This window comes from Plectropomus leopardus, chromosome 23 (genome assembly GCF_008729295.1).
Source record: "Plectropomus leopardus isolate mb chromosome 23, YSFRI_Pleo_2.0, whole genome shotgun sequence".
NCBI lineage: Eukaryota > Metazoa > Chordata > Actinopteri > Perciformes > Serranidae > Plectropomus > Plectropomus leopardus.
This window is the reverse complement of record NC_056485.1, coordinates 6,554,706-6,570,322: the sequence shown is the minus strand read 5'-3', so window position 1 is coordinate 6,570,322 and position 15,617 is coordinate 6,554,706. Positions and strand designations below refer to the sequence as shown.

At 43.6% G+C, this 15,617-nt stretch overlaps 1 protein-coding gene across 1 annotated transcript in view; it reads right to left on the bottom strand.

Annotated features, from left to right (window-relative positions):
* The window catches only part of efnb3b (ephrin-B3b), a 97,705-nt gene extending 90,091 nt beyond the window's left edge, over positions 1-7,614 (bottom strand). The window contains exon 1 of the mRNA XM_042512488.1: positions 6,291-7,614. Within this exon, the coding sequence (XP_042368422.1) occupies positions 6,291-6,439 (149 nt within the window). The 5' untranslated portion in view covers positions 6,440-7,614. The remainder of the gene's footprint in view (positions 1-6,290) is intronic.
* Positions 7,615-15,617: the final 8,003 nt, after the last annotated feature.

Sequence of the window (15,617 nt, the reverse complement as noted above, 5' to 3'; positions counted from 1 at the left end):
AGCCCTGGGGACTGGGGAAGTAAATTAGTTCTTTAGCTAACCCCAGCATATTTACAACACCGCTTTATAGCTGTTATGATGTTGATGAATGTGCACTGCCCCTGCCAAATAAACTTATAATCGAGTGATAAAATAATGAATGAATTCCGGGCGGAACAACAGTCCGTGACGCCTGCCAATTTCTCGCACCTCTCCTGTGTGTGTGTGTGTATGTGTGTCAGCACATCTGCCCTGTGTTCAGCATTACACTGTGTGCATTTAATGCAGAGGTGTAGATTTTAAGGGACACGTCCCCCTCAGTATCAGTATATAAAGGGTAAGTCTTTTTTTCCAACTTGGACCTTATTTTTGCATGATTTGTGTCTAATTGACTAATGGGAAAAATTACTTTTGAAAATTTTGCTGCGGGCGCCAGCAGCAAAAAAGGATGAAATGTAATCACTTGGGGCAATTATACACTGTCAATTTATGTTTTTACCACAGACAGACTCAGATTAATATTCTAGGTGTCTGACAACATTATGGGAAGGATCCCTACAGAGACAGACCTTTTTTTAAAAGAGTGAGATGCTTTTAACCAAAAACAGCACTAAAGTTGCTATCGCTGCACCCACCAGACCTTATTTTTAAAAACTCAGTCATTTTAAAGTCAGTACAAACAAAATAAAACTCACAAAAACCTTCACGGTCTGCCTCTTCACTGTACCACCAACAACAACTCTGGTTTGGTTTAAATAAACCATTAATAAAAGTTTTATGAAAAACCATTAATAAAAGCTATTACCAAACCCACCGAGCTGTTTCTGGTTAATAAAAAAGAAAGGATCTTACTCTTTAATAAAAAGGGTCGACCTCTATTGGATTCCTTTCCATAAAGTTGTCAGACACTTAAAATAATAATCTGAATCTGTCAGTGACAAAAACAAGCACTTTAAGTGGACATAAATTAACAATGCACAATTGCCCAAAATGGTTACATTACAGCCTGTTTGCTGGCTTCTTACTTAGTTCGGGACCAATGTCAAAAATAGCCATCTCTAATAGTTACTTTGAAATGAAAATATTGCAAAATATAGCCCAAGTTGAAAAACACTGAAGTTACCCTTTTACATGTGGATTAAAAATACGATCGTAGGAGAGGACTTCAATTTAACAAAATCAAAGACATTTTCACCATTAACTGACGCAGAAAATGCACAAATTGGTGCATAAATAATAACCAGAAGGCGGAAAAATTAAGTGTTTGATGCTCTAAAACTTTGTAGTGGAGGACCCCGACACCCCCCTGCGAGCCCTGGTTTGATGTTCTACTTGCACATGCGACAAAGGAGATAAATTAAGACCACACACTCTTTACACATGTGTCCGACATCGATGGGAGGGGAGGTCGAGCCCCCTGAGTCTCTTTTATGTGTGTGTGCAGGCATCTGTTGAGAACATGCAGCCGCTATAGATGTGTCTTCTCATGCGTCTGTATTTTCACAGTCCGCCTGCATACCTGTGTCCATCTGCCCGCCTGCAGTGCCCCGAGAAAGAATGAGAAAGAAAAGAAAAAAAAACAAAAAGATTCAAGCCTCTGGCCAGTTTTGGCTGCCTTCTCCTTCTCCTTCCCCTGGCCTTTCCATTCTGCCACATCAGCTGAAACCCTCTTTTCACAGCTCCTGTTGCTCTCAGCTCGTAAACTTACACACACTCCTCTTTTTCACCGAGGGAGAGGGAGGTAGGAAGAGAAAGGGAGCGAGGGAGAAAAGAGGGGGGGTCGCTTTAACAGGCAGCTCAAGCAATATGGTTCATATTCTTCTCTTCTTCTCTCCGCGACATTCCTTTCTCTTGTTTTTACGCTCCCTCGCTCCTAAAATAATAAAAAAAAACACTACCCAGTGGATATTCTCTAATCATTTAGCCTAAGGATGCGTGTAGGCTTACCAGGCTCCTGCTTACTTATCCACACAGCCCAGAAAAGCCTCGGTGCATGCATGCATTATTCATGCAGGGGAAACCTACGGGTGGATTTTTGTTTTTTACGAGGGGTGAAACCGGGCGTGGAGTTTCAAACATACAAACAATCAATAAACGGGTGAGAAAGCCGCTCCTTTGATACGACACCCCGTTTGACCTACTAACACTTATTCCACTCAGTCCCAGAATGCCCTCGCCAAGAACATTTCCCGTGATTTTTTTTTTTGAGTCTTTTCTCTGGGTTTTTTGTAGTTGAAACACTTAGCCCAGTTAGCTAGTCTTTTATCCGGCGCCAATTAGCCGGCGATTAATGAATTATTGAGAAACGGGAAGGGGGGGATTAAATTTTAATGTGGATCTTAGAGGGGAATAGTTGTATTACAAGTCACCGCGAGCGCAGAGCGAGGAGACGCCCACCCTCGGCAGCCGTTTACAATAATCTACAGACGTTTACTAAAGTATGGAAAGAGAGGAGAAGAGGAAGGGGCTGGGAGGAGGGAGGGGTGAACGAGAGGTTTTGGCCTTCAGTGCTGAAATCAAACTTGCAAAAGGGCCAAAAGCTACAAAACTCCATATGCTGTGATCAGAGGAGTGAACAAAGCCAACATTACTTCAAGTCATTTTCTATGCGTGTGTGTGTGTGTGTGCATGTGTGTGTCCACTATGGTCTCTAATCCCATACGTGGTCACCTGCCACCCCAGCACCCTCTCCACCTCAATCGCCCCCCCAAACTCCAGAGCAGTAATGTAAGATTCGATCTTTCATTAGGGCGGCCGTGTAAGGCCGATAATAGGAGATGCTGAGATAAGGATAATGTATGTCTGATGGGGTTGGGGGGGTGGTGGCGGTGCGGTGGGCGCTTCCCCAAGGTGATCGTTCTGGTTCAGTTCTCTCTTCCTCAAGCAGAACCTGTATTGGCACTTGAGACTTAACTGGTATTGATTTACTTAGGGTTAGGACTGTCTCTGCTCTCTCCGCCGCTCCTTCTGTTTCTCATTCACCTCCTGGCACCTGCCTCTGTTTATATTCCTCCCTGCACACCTCTGTCTGTTCGCTTTCCGGCAGGCCGCAGCAATTTCAACTGATGGAGCAGTCAATAAAAGGGTGGATGCTTGATGGCCGAAAGCATTTTTGATATTTTTACTGTAACTTGCGTTGTTTTATTTATTATGTATTCCTAGAATTAATCAGGTAGAGAGGCGGGTGCATCCTCCACTTCACACACCTTTTCCCGCTTCACCTCTGTCACTCCTAACACATCTACGGGGTGCGTCAGTGGCTGCTGTAGCGCTATAATTAGTGGCTGGATGTGACACATGTTTCCAATTTGCTACGTCTGGTCACTGCACTGGAGGAGGGGGTGGGGGAGATAGAGACAGACGGGATGTGACAGGGAAGAAGAGAAGGACGGTGATGGCAGAGGAAGCCGGGAGCAGAAGGAGGGCGAAATAGAGGCGTCACGGGAGGAAGAAAAATATGAGAATGAGGGTGAAAGGAAGAAGGAGCCGGAGATTGCTCACAGAGGCGGAAAGGAAGATGGGTGGAGAGGTGGAGGGCAGCTGCAGGTGGACGGTCTACACTTCAAAGCAAAACATCCAGCAGAGGTCTCGGGGTTAACAATGTGACAGTCCATTTGCTACACAGACGAGATGTGAACCATACATGCGCTCCTGCGCCTGATTGATACAGACTACTGCTTCTGCTTACTTTTCGCCTCATTTCAGAAGTACAAACCACATGTGTGTGGGCTCAGGACTTCTGGACCTTGGGAGATGCTCGCTATTTGGACATGCATGGGCTCTTAACATATTTTCAGCCCAGGGCCAAAACCTATTTTGCCCCGAGGCAGCTGAAACTTAAGTAGTGCTCTTGTCATGTAGAGACCGAGGAGAAACAAGTACATGGGAGTGTGTAAAAAGAGCCAAGAAAATAAACTGGAGGAATGACTAAGCTGATTAACTATGAATAGTAAGCTTCATGAATAAGCTTCGTAGTATACAATAGGCTTTGTATTTTGAATATATGAGTGAGCAAATCTGTGGAAATGACTATGGAGTTTGGCGTCAAAGCCTCCACCCCTCTAATTGCCAGCCAGGCCCCGTTCACTAAGCCCTGACACCCACCTAACACTAAACTCCATTAGGAGACAATAGCATGGAATCACCTGTAAGGCCTCAAAAGCCCGAGCTGTTAGCTTCTCAGTGAAAATTACCCTCCCGTGTCCAACTCTGCTCCCTGTTGGGTGAATCCACCCACTGCTGACAAAAAGCCCTCATTAAGGGCTTCATGCCTGGCTCCACAGCGGGGGCCCACGCACAGTCACATCTGTGGAGAGGGGAGAAACCGGGCAGGCCGTAGCCTACAGCCTACAGCACATTAAAAACCTGTTAGACTCAGTGCCAGTGGCACGGGTGTGAGCTGAGGAAGGCAAGGATGACTAAAGCAGAGTTGAAATATGCTTTTGTAGTCTTTTGCATTATAAAGTGAGCCACTGAGGACAAGGATCAAGACATGGGAGCCGCATAGGACCAGTCTTCCTTTGGCGCTACTGGTTAGATGGCCTGCAGATAATATTTATAAAGCTGAAACTAAACAGGGGCGTAACAGTGGAGGGACCATGGGGGGGGGGGCGTGAAAAGCCTGGGATTTGGTTTTGTTTGCATTTTCAAAGTAACTTATGTTATAATTATATTTAGAATTTGAACTTTGCGCAAAATAAATGGATTAAGCTTTCTGAAGCCCCTCTCACCCGTTAAAGACACAAAATGGTTTAGTCCACCTCTGTGCTAGGATTTGTCTCTTAAGGCAGCTAAAGTCGAGTAAGTAAGTGCTTATGCTGCGGGAGCACCAACGTTCACTGTCATGCCCTTCACTGAGAAAGTGACATTGTGGTTCTAAAACAAGGACAGAAAGAAAGGAAAGGGAGAGAAAGAAAAACAACTTCACAAAATAAATAAATTAAAAAATAAATGAACTATGGGAAACATGGTTCAAGAGGGGAAGGCTTGGGGGGCCAACAGAGACTGCACAGATAAAGAATATTGTTCTATGCCCCTGTATATAAAATATCATAGATCCAGTCTGGCCTGAGTACGGGAAATCTGGGTTTGAGAAAAAAAAGATAAGAAATTAAAGGGAAGGAAAACACTGACACACACGCTGACTTTGTTAAAAAAAAAAAAGGTAAGAGAGACATGGATCTAGGGAGGAGGGGTGGGGGGCCCACAGACACTGCTTTGCCTTGGCCCCAGAATTTGATGCTACACCCCTGTATTTTCAGTATCATAGACCCAGTTTAAAAGAAAAGAAAGGGAATGAAAGAAAACTAACTATGTCAATACAATAAATATGTATGTGAGGGATACATGGATCAAGAAAGGGAGGGCAGGGGGCCAACAGAGAGTGAGAAAACATTGGCCCCAGAATTTTGGTGCTATGCCCCTGCATGAAGAGTTCCATAGAGCCAGTTTGTCCCCACAAATGAAGTCAGAATTTGCAGAATTGAATCCTGGTTTCACTAAAAGTCTCCCCTTCACCTCCATACAAGCCGCCTTGTTATTCCAAAGCACTACTCCAACGCACCCCCCCCCCCCCACCACCACCACCACCACCACCACCGGGCGTCTATTCAGACACTGGGAAATTGGCAGAGGTGTGAGAAAAGTGGAGTCGGTCGTTAAGACCCGACGGCCGAGATGTGTTTAAAATGACATTTCCTCAGCTAATGCCTGACACCTTCTCCAGAGGAAAAAGGAGGAAAAAATGCAAATGAGCGTGGCCGAGTGGGCAGACAGGGGCGTTGGAGGGGCCTGCGGGCCGGGGCCTAGACTTTAATCAAGGTCATCCGGCAACAGCAATTAGAGCATCACACACACGTCTTTATCATCCTACACACTGCTTCTGTGTGTTCGCCTTGCAGCTTACAGGGACTTTACCAATAAGAGGAACTACAGCTGGATTATCCACAATCATCAACGCGAGTGTGACAAATTCTGAACAGCTGGGGACGCGAGCAGCTCAAGGTGTATACATGTATCTAATTACTCTGTTTATACTGAACTCTTGTTAGATTGCAAGCTACAGTGATGATTTTTTGGGGTTAGAAAGTGCAAAATAACCATATGGAACTTTTATGTACCACGCTGCAGGAGTGCATTTAGAGTTCCTTGAATTCATTAAATGTTGCCTTTTCTCTGCAGAAGTTGCATGTCACGCCTATAACATGTAATTACAGTAATTTTTCGATTTGGTGTTCTCTTTGTGGGCTGCAAAAAAACCCAAGTTCAAACGTGCAATTAAGCGACCAGTAAAATGGGAGAAGTGCTCTTACCTTTCGTTGAGGGAATTCCAGTAGATGGGCTCCATATTGCTGGCCGTCGTCCCCAGTAAATCCAGTATGAATATCAGCAGGATCCAAAATCCATTCCCACTTCCTCGACACGCCATTTCAACCCTGACACCCAGCATATGTAGCCCCATTTAAAAGAAATGGGCGATATTTCTCTGTGTTTTTCAATGCTGTGCCGAGGAGATCTCTCAAAACAATGGATGTGCGACTTCCAGCCGATCAGGCTCAAGGTAGAGGCAGTCAAAGTGTGGAGTGAAAGCTCGCTGTGTGCAACCTCATGGATCCACAATTCATCAAATTGCACGGGGTCAAACCAAAAAACACACTCGGAGCAAACTTGTTCAATCCGTGCGTCTGGATCTCCAAAAACGACGTTTTCTGCGCGTCCACGGTCGTACTATTTCAGTGCCAATCCCATGACTTTCCCATCAATTACTCATTAGTCCTCCTTTTTTTCCCAAAGCAGTGCTCCTCAGCTCAGATATTACTCCACTGGATCGAATTTTCTGAAATTTATCGCCACCCAGGAGCTATTTCTGTTGCATTTCGGTGCGCCCTAATTGTCTTTCCCCGAACAATGTTCCCTTGTTCTCTGTGCCGACTCTGTGTGATTTCTCTCCCATTACCTTGTTTTCTCGAAAGAAGATCTACCTTCCAACATGTCAGGCTGCGTTGAGAAGAAATATAGTCAGGTCTGTTGGAAGGAAAGAGTCGAAATCACGCCAAAAAACTGTGAAGGCAACGCGTTTAAAAGGGAAAAGATGTCACTCGTGTCCACAGCTCCATCCTCATAAAGACATGTTGATGCTCGGTTAGTCAGTGCGCATTGCAATCCTTATTCTCCTCTTTGGGGGAAAAAACACACACTGGTTGTAAATCCGCAAATCCTTTAGATTCGAAAAAAATAAAAAAAAAATCCAAATCGATGACAAGTAAAAGAATCAAAGAAAACCAAAAGAGCTAGAAAAGCATCTTCACTCTAGTGAAAACGCACAAAGGCCAACGCCAAACTTGTTAAGTGATTAAAAAAATAAGATGCGACTTGTGAGCATCAGTCCCGCTTGGAAATTGACGCCTATCTGCTGTAGCGCATCATTTGGATTCTCGGCCGGGAAGGAGAGCGAAAAAAGCGCTTCATTCGTTATCTCATCCGTCTCTGCGCCTCACAATCCCACTGGTTTGACTTGCCCTAATGCTCGCAGCACATTGACAGACCGACTGGCTTGTTTGAGAGAAGGAGGAGGGAAAAAGGGGACGTGGATGAATGGAAAAAAAATCCCCATCCTCCGACTGGCAGGCAGGGCGCACTGACGGAGCGCAATTCTTCCAGGGTTTTTTTTTTCGGGAGGGGGGCGGTATCGAGTCCCTTTTCAGCACCTCCTCTCTCCTCCTCCTCTCTGAGTTTCAGGGGCCCCCCGACTCGGACCTCTGGACTCCCTGGCGCTCTATTCTGCCTCCTTTCAAACGCTGAAGAACACCCCCCCACACCACCATCTCCACCTATAGACGCTCAGTAGCGTGCCCCCCCTCTGCTGAACGCAATGATGGAAGAGCAAGAGCGCCCTCAATGCATTTAGTGGGCATCACATGTGGCACTGGGAGAGGACTGCACTGAAAAAAAGAAAAAAAAATAATACAGCTGGAATTTAAGATGGATAATACACAAATATCAAAGCAAAACTATAAGTCTCTTTGGCGCATCCAAGATTTATTATAAATAAAATATGCCTCGAGATGAAGTTCACTGTAAAAACCTGCCAAGTTTCTTCCCCTAAAAAAAAAAATCAGGACTCCAACTGCCTTGAAAAAATGTCATTAAATATAAGTTTTAAGTTTGTCTATTTCGTTATTTTTTGTATTATTGTGTTTATTTATATAGTTGTTTATATTTCTCTTTTTATTGTCAAACACCTTGTATTGCAATTTTGCACAAAAAGACAAGTTCAATTAAATGAATCTTTTAGCAATAAAAAATGAAAGTTTTAGCAATGTCAGTAAACCAAGTTTTCTGTGCTATATATTTGTATTCTGAAGGTTGCAAATTAGCCAGTCATATTTGTTTATTCTTAAACATGTTAATAAAGCAGAACTGGCAGATCTAGCTTCCAACATTAGCAAAATCCTCTTTGTCATGATCAAGTCAGACTAACTTGGTTTATTGAAGTTGCTTAAACTTATTTCAATTTTTGAGCTGTGACAACTTCACAAAATTAAGTACATATAGCAAAATTTTGAGTAAGCTTTACACTGAGATATATAATAAAGGTTTTATAAAGGTTTATTTAAGTAAGATCAGTTTGTCAGATTTTACAGTGTATGAGCTCATTATAAATGTAGTAATGGAATATGAGTGAAGTTATACAGTGAAAGTATGAGTAACTTGCATACTTTTTGTGAAATACTGCTAATTATGTGAGAAAAACACAAAAAAAGAGTGATGTCATGTATGATCGGTGGCCTGGATTCACCTCATCATTCTGCAGCCCAGTCTAAACAAAGAGAATCCCCTCTCTCAGTGTGGAAGGATGTGGCCCTTCTCTCTCCGTCCTCTCGTTGACAGCAGGGGGAAGAGTCCCAGCATCCAGCACCGACGCTTCAAAGTGGGGCCCGTTCAGCTTGATGAGGTACAGGGCAAGCCTGGTGACAGGCCTCACTGAGGGCCACACACACCAGTGTTTACACTGAGGCCCCACTCGCCAAGAACGGTGACACTGATTCACTTATACACTGTTAGAGAGAGAGAGAGAGAGAGAGAGAGAGAGAGAGAGAGACACACACACACACACACACACACACACACACACACACACACACACACACACACACACACACACACACACACAGAAACATGAATAAGATGGGGGGCTGTCAAAACTGTGGCTGTACTGCCCCCATGTGGTAGATGCAGTGTATGAACCTGACTGCACACTGAGTCAGAGTGATGGCGTACCCTGACAGGGCACTACTATTAAACTAAATTAATTATCACATCCTACAGTGTTAACATTTTATGTATCCATCTCACACCTTTTTTTTTATCTAATTGTTTTCCAGAGCTGCAGCCAAGAACAACTGTGTGACACTGCTTTCAGACATTATTCTGCTGAAAATCAAAGCGACAAGCCAACTGAGACACGCACCTAAATGTCTTTTAAGGTCCAGTGTGAAGGATTTCAAGGCATGCATTGGCAGATATTTAAATAATACTCATTACCACATTTTATTAGTTTATAATCATCTGAAAATAAGGATAATTGTGTTTGTTACCTCAGAATAAGCTCTTTATATCTACATATGGAGGGGGTCCTCCTCCAATGAGTCATGTCATTTCTACAGTAAACCAAAATGGACAAATCAGACATTTGCTCTTGATAGGGTCAATGCTGTCTTTTGTGTTGGCCACCATAGTTCTCCTACTTGGCACAAGGGTGAAGTATAGGTAATGCCACCCTTACCCATGATGTCACAATATCCTTACATGCTGGACCTTTAAAGGAGCACTCCACCATTTTTACAAATCCAGTTCAGTTTACTTGTCAAGTGCTACTTGACATTTCAAATAAAAATAATTTTAAAAAACTGATGACATCATAATGTTGTCAACAAGGTTTATCTTAGCTTTAGGCTTGAGACTAAACTTGAAACTTAACAGCAAACATGCTTTACTAATTAGAGGTGCAGGGTTTGAAAGAAGCATTTAGGAGACTTCTGAATCTCATTATGGGAAATGGATCAAATATTTCTGGAGTTTGGCCAATGATAGAAAGTACAAGTCAGAATTGCACACCTTATGCTCTTCTGATTTTGACCGTCAATTATAAACTCTGCACTTGTGAGGTCCTGAAATGTATGTAGGTACAATGCTGAGTAGTCAGCATGGTTGATAGCATTGCAAAAAGTGCATGCAACTCTTTTTCCTCTAAAAAAAAAACTACAAAACTGAATAAAAGTGCTCATTTATGTGGCTTTTTACTAACATTAACTGGCCCAAAACAAATTTCTGCCATGTTAAAATGGTAAAGCATTCTCTTTACAAAATATGACTAGTGCCCACACAGTACTTTCTACTAGAAAATTCATCCTGTGCAAAAGCTTAGCACCCAATCCTTAACTCTAAACCACATATCTGCGAATGTATGCAAAATCTGTATGCAACAGGACAAAATTTTGGTATCGGAAGTGTTCTGTTTCCATATTTAGTCCACGTAGTATTGACCAATAGTGTTTTAATGGCAGGTAAATAGTCTGAGAAGTGAAGAGGCAGAACATTGGCCAAAATGCAGTCTCGGAACCCATCGGCCATCGTCTGATGACAAGTTAACCTTATATTAGCTAGCTGATCGGCCAAGAGGCCCCACAGAGGCCCTAAGCCAGAGCTTCTGCATGAAGTTGCTGCAATTTATTTTGCATTTCTTGTCAAAGGGCTTAGTCATCATGTCTCAAACAGAACTCTTAGTCTTAAAAAAATAATTAAGGAAATAGTCAAAAGCATTCAATTTAAAGACATCGCAAAAGAAATCATCATAATGAATTTTAAGAAAGTGTTTCTATCCCCTCAGTTTAACTACAGAATTTTAGATGTGCTGAGTACTCTAAGCAATTTAGGCACCTCAATACTGTGGGGAGAAACAACAGCATGCTCTAGGGGTGTAGGGGGGCCTTTTACATGTCTGGGCCCAGGGGCCTATTATGTCATGATCCGCCTATGGCCACACCGAATCTCCTGAAATACTGGCTGTTGCCCCAAGGCTTTATTGCCCTCAGATGATAGCCAGTGGGTTCTGGGATAGACCCAGTCCTGCCTGCTCTGCTTCTTCATAGAAATCTTCAGTTTCCAAAATTGAACCTGCAATACACACTTCCAGCAACATATGGAGAGAGAGAAAGAAAGAAAAAAGAGAGTAGGACACCTTTAATAGTTTTTTCACTGAAAATATTTCACTTAAAAACAGCAGAGGGAGAAAAAAAACTTGATGCACCATCAACACCTCCTGCTGATCCTGCGCAGCCAGGGAGAGAACGGAAATGAAAGTGAGACAGAGACAGAGGAGAGCATATGGAGGGCGGAGCACAGAAATGATAGAAAAGTCAGGTCTACAAGAGCAGCCGAGCTGAAGCTGGCGAGCCTTTAATGTCTTGCACAAGGGCGCATCAGCAGAGCAAATGAGTGACCTTACAGGGGCTCAAACTGGCGTCTACACGCTTAAGAATAATCTGCAAGTGAGACAAAAGTACAGGCATTTCCTCTGCCATGCAAAATTACAGCATGCCTTCAAACAAGAATTGTAATTGCAGGTTATGAGATCCAAACAAGAAACAAATGCAGCGAGGAGATTTTATAGAGATGGTCAGAGGGAAGGAAGGGGAAAAAAGAAAAAAAGAAAAGAAAAAGAGCGCAGATATGGAGCTGTTTCTGTTGCGCTGACCTCTGGAAACCTTGGCAGGGCAGATGACAGAGCTAAATGTAGTGGAGGAAGACAGACTGGTTTAGAGACAACAGTAGTTCAGAGGTGGAGCTGGCATGAAAAACAAACCTTCTGCTCTGTCTGGGAATCTATCTGTGTGGGAAAACTGGCTGGTTTATGGCTCTCGCTCGCATTTGTGTGTGTCAGGAGATGACTCAGTTTTTTTATAAAACTGCAGCGCTATAAGACACCACCTACATCAGATCTGCCATAGTGCTGAATGTACTTTCTGGGGTGATATGTGAGCAAAAGGGAGGAAGGAAGTTTGACGATGCATTTGTGTGCTCATTATACACCCATAGCTGGCGTGTCGGTGTTTATTAGTGCTTATTTATTCATGCTGACCTCATTTAGTGCACCGACCTTCAACTCTTCTTCATAACCGCATCTTCTCTCCCTGGTGACTCCGGCTACAGTCTGCTCCAGCTGCCAGACCTTACCACAAACACACACATAATGCACTATAAATACATGCACACACATTTACACAAAATCACTTTCACACAGCATGTATAGCTGCAAACATAAGCAATTACATAAGTGCACGGTTATCATTATGCATGTAGTGATAAGGGTGCACAAACACAGACACCCATGGTGGCGGCAAGACAAAGACCTCAAACAGGAAAACGTGCACCCCAGTGGGAGAGAAATTGACACACAGGGTGGTGCACGAATGTGTGTGTGTGTGTGTGTGTGTGTGTGTGTGTGTGTGTGTGTGTGTGTGTGTGAGAGGATGTGGGTCGGTGTCAGAGCGTGCCACCCTCGCCCGCCTTGCAGTTGATAGATCTCAGCTGCACGTCTTTATCCTTCAGCATCTGTCTGTCCCTGTGAGCTTTCTCATCAAACACACTGCTGCAGCAAACAGTCCTCCACTACCAACACACACACACACACACACACACACACACACACACACACACACACACACACACACACACACACACACACACACACACACACACTGTCGCATCTTCCTGTGACAGAGAGAGACGAGGGTTGGAGGGGGGGATTAAACGCAGAGAGGTGAGGGGTTGTGTGATATGCGACGTGCAGATCACACATTAGGATCGTACGGAGCGACTCGCTGATTCTGAATCAGTTAACAATTTGTACCGACAGTTGATCTCTCCCACACACATACTTACATGTGCATCCTTGCGCAGTGTGAGTGTGTGTTTTTTTTTTTTTGCCATACTTCCGAGGACTATCCTGCAAATCTAATTCTACCCTTAGCCTCACCAACCTGAAAATAACCTTCACCTTGCAGCTGCACATTGCAAGCTCTCACTGCATGACTTGCAGGTGAAATAAAATGTTTCTATAGTCTCTGCTCGACAAAAATATTCTCTACAGAAAGTGACTTGATCTCTTCATCTCAACCTTCCTTCCGCTACCGAGAAAAATGCATTTAGATGTAGGAAAGTGCAGTGGCATCATGACTCACAGGAAGGTCACTTAAAGCACATTCTGTACACTAACCTTTTTGGCTAGCAGCCCTCTAAAGAAGAAGTGTCTGCTTTTAAACAGCATACAGGTTGAATACACAGTTTCTATGAGCACTTAATCCAAAGAGTGATTTTATCCTCGAAGACTCTCCGTTTGTTTCATCTGAATAATTGGTAGATGCCTAAGGAGATTAAAAAAATTCAGTATTTAACCAGAAAGCAAAGATTAGAGTGATTAAAGTCAGCAAAGAAATCAAAATTAAATTGAAGGGACAATTTTATTTTCTTTTTTTAATCCGACTGATCATCCAGTCCAATTGATCATCTCACAAACCCTCTGATTTATCTTGTGACCCTTGGAACAGTCCAGGTTGGTAACCACTGTTGCATACAATAACGCCCTTTCCACAAACATAGAACCAGGTTTGTTCTGCACCGAATTTTGAACCTTTCTTAGCCCTTTTTCTATCAAATTAGTTCTGGTTCTTGAACCTATTCTGTCAAAATTCTTAGAAAATTGGTTCTATATAGCGAACAAGTCTGTATTTCCACCAGTTTAACACAACACCATTGTAATCAAGAACGTGTCATCAACAGAGTACGCTGCACAATGCACATTAGAAGTAAACAGCAGCAGTGAAATTGTAGGTTACGTTGATTTCCTACAAACATTTGTTCTGTGTCTACAGATATTTGTCCCCCACCCCCTAAAAAAAGCCAGCTATTAATGAGCACCCTGCGTGTTCTTTTTTTTTTTTTGTCGGTTGATTTCTCAACATCTGAGTTGTTACCTTCTCCATCCAGTCTTTCAAACCTGTAGAATACGACACACCCACTGATGTCGTCAGGTTTAAAATTACGGTCGAAGAAAACATGCTATTTTTGTGGTTCCAGCTTGGAACCAACTTCTCAGATTCTAAAACAACTTATATTTGGTCAAAGTATTCTGAGTGGTTCGAAGTTAGAGCTATTTATTTGGTGGAAGAAAGGCATATAAGTAGTGTGTAACTAGGGCACAGCATGGATTTTACGTCCTGACAGACATTAACAGTCAACTGCATTCCCCTTGTTCCCCAGAAGTGAAACCAGGTACCAAAAGACCGGCATTCAAATCACAGGCTTGACTTAACTCATTTAAGTCTCAACTCTAAAGCAGCCCTTTATAGGGTTTAGGCCACCCACAATCTGTGGACTTGGTAGTACTTTCTTCATCTTCCTCACTGAAAAAACAGCTTGAGCAGCTTAAAGTACATTTATGCATGTTTTTTGATGGTTTATCTGGTCATGCCAGCTTGTGATGGTCACTCTAGCTGGTTTATCCATTAATGTTCCAGTAAAAGGGCAAAAATCAGTTTAGTCTACTGTCATTGGATATGCATAAAGATAAATGAGCGCAGCTTGATAGGCTGGTCACACCAGCATGTCTGAATGGTGGCGCCAGCCAGCTAAACCATAAAAGACCAGCAAGAACTGGGTCAGGGCCATCTAAGACCATCTTTAACCAGCTAAATCCAGCCACCAGAATAAGATGGTTTTTAGCTGTTCTCTTATCTTTATGAGAATAACTGATTCATGAAAGAAACCTTTTCACACTTTGACTTTGGCTTTTGCATTCTCTGTATGTCTTCATCTCCCTTTTTATTGTATCAGTAGGGTGCCTCCTTGCTCCTCCTAATCTCCTCCTCCATCTGTCTCCTCAGCCCCTAGCAGCGCTCCTCTGACCCGGCCCGGGTCCCACCTGCTCCCCCTGACAACACTCTGCCTCCAGACTTCTCCACCAAACCCTTCAGCCACTGCGGAGAGGCGAATGAGGGACGGAGGGTGGTTGTGGAAAGGTGTAAAGAGTGGACAGACGCTGGGACGAGAGTTGTCCGTGCAGCCCGAGGGCAGGTAGGAGGATGAATTTAGGCGCTACCGCTCTACCTTTCCCTAGAGTGCAATTACGCAAGCAATTACTCTCGCCGGGCATCACACACCCCGCTAAACCGCCAAGATCACATCCAATCTGTTGGGGCCGGCTGGGATACTGGACGCTTAATGTACTTCAATAGGCTCCGGAATGTGCGGAGAGCAGGAAGAGGAGATTGGGAGAGGATGAGGATAGAGGCACACATGCGAGTACATATCTTAGAGTTGATATTCTATATGTATTAGGGCTCACATATCCGTGATAGAAATATCAATGCCGAGTTCCTCATTTCTGCCCGTCAGCAACAGCAGAGTATGATGATACGACACATCTTTACTCTGTATTAATCTTCCCAGCTATTGCAGATGGATATCCGCGTGCGTGCCTCCACATCTGGAGTGAATAGGGGGATCAGACTCCGGAGTGAAATGAAACCTCATGGTGCTGTGCTTTTTTTCCCTGGCTTCAGAGCATGTGCAGGAATACA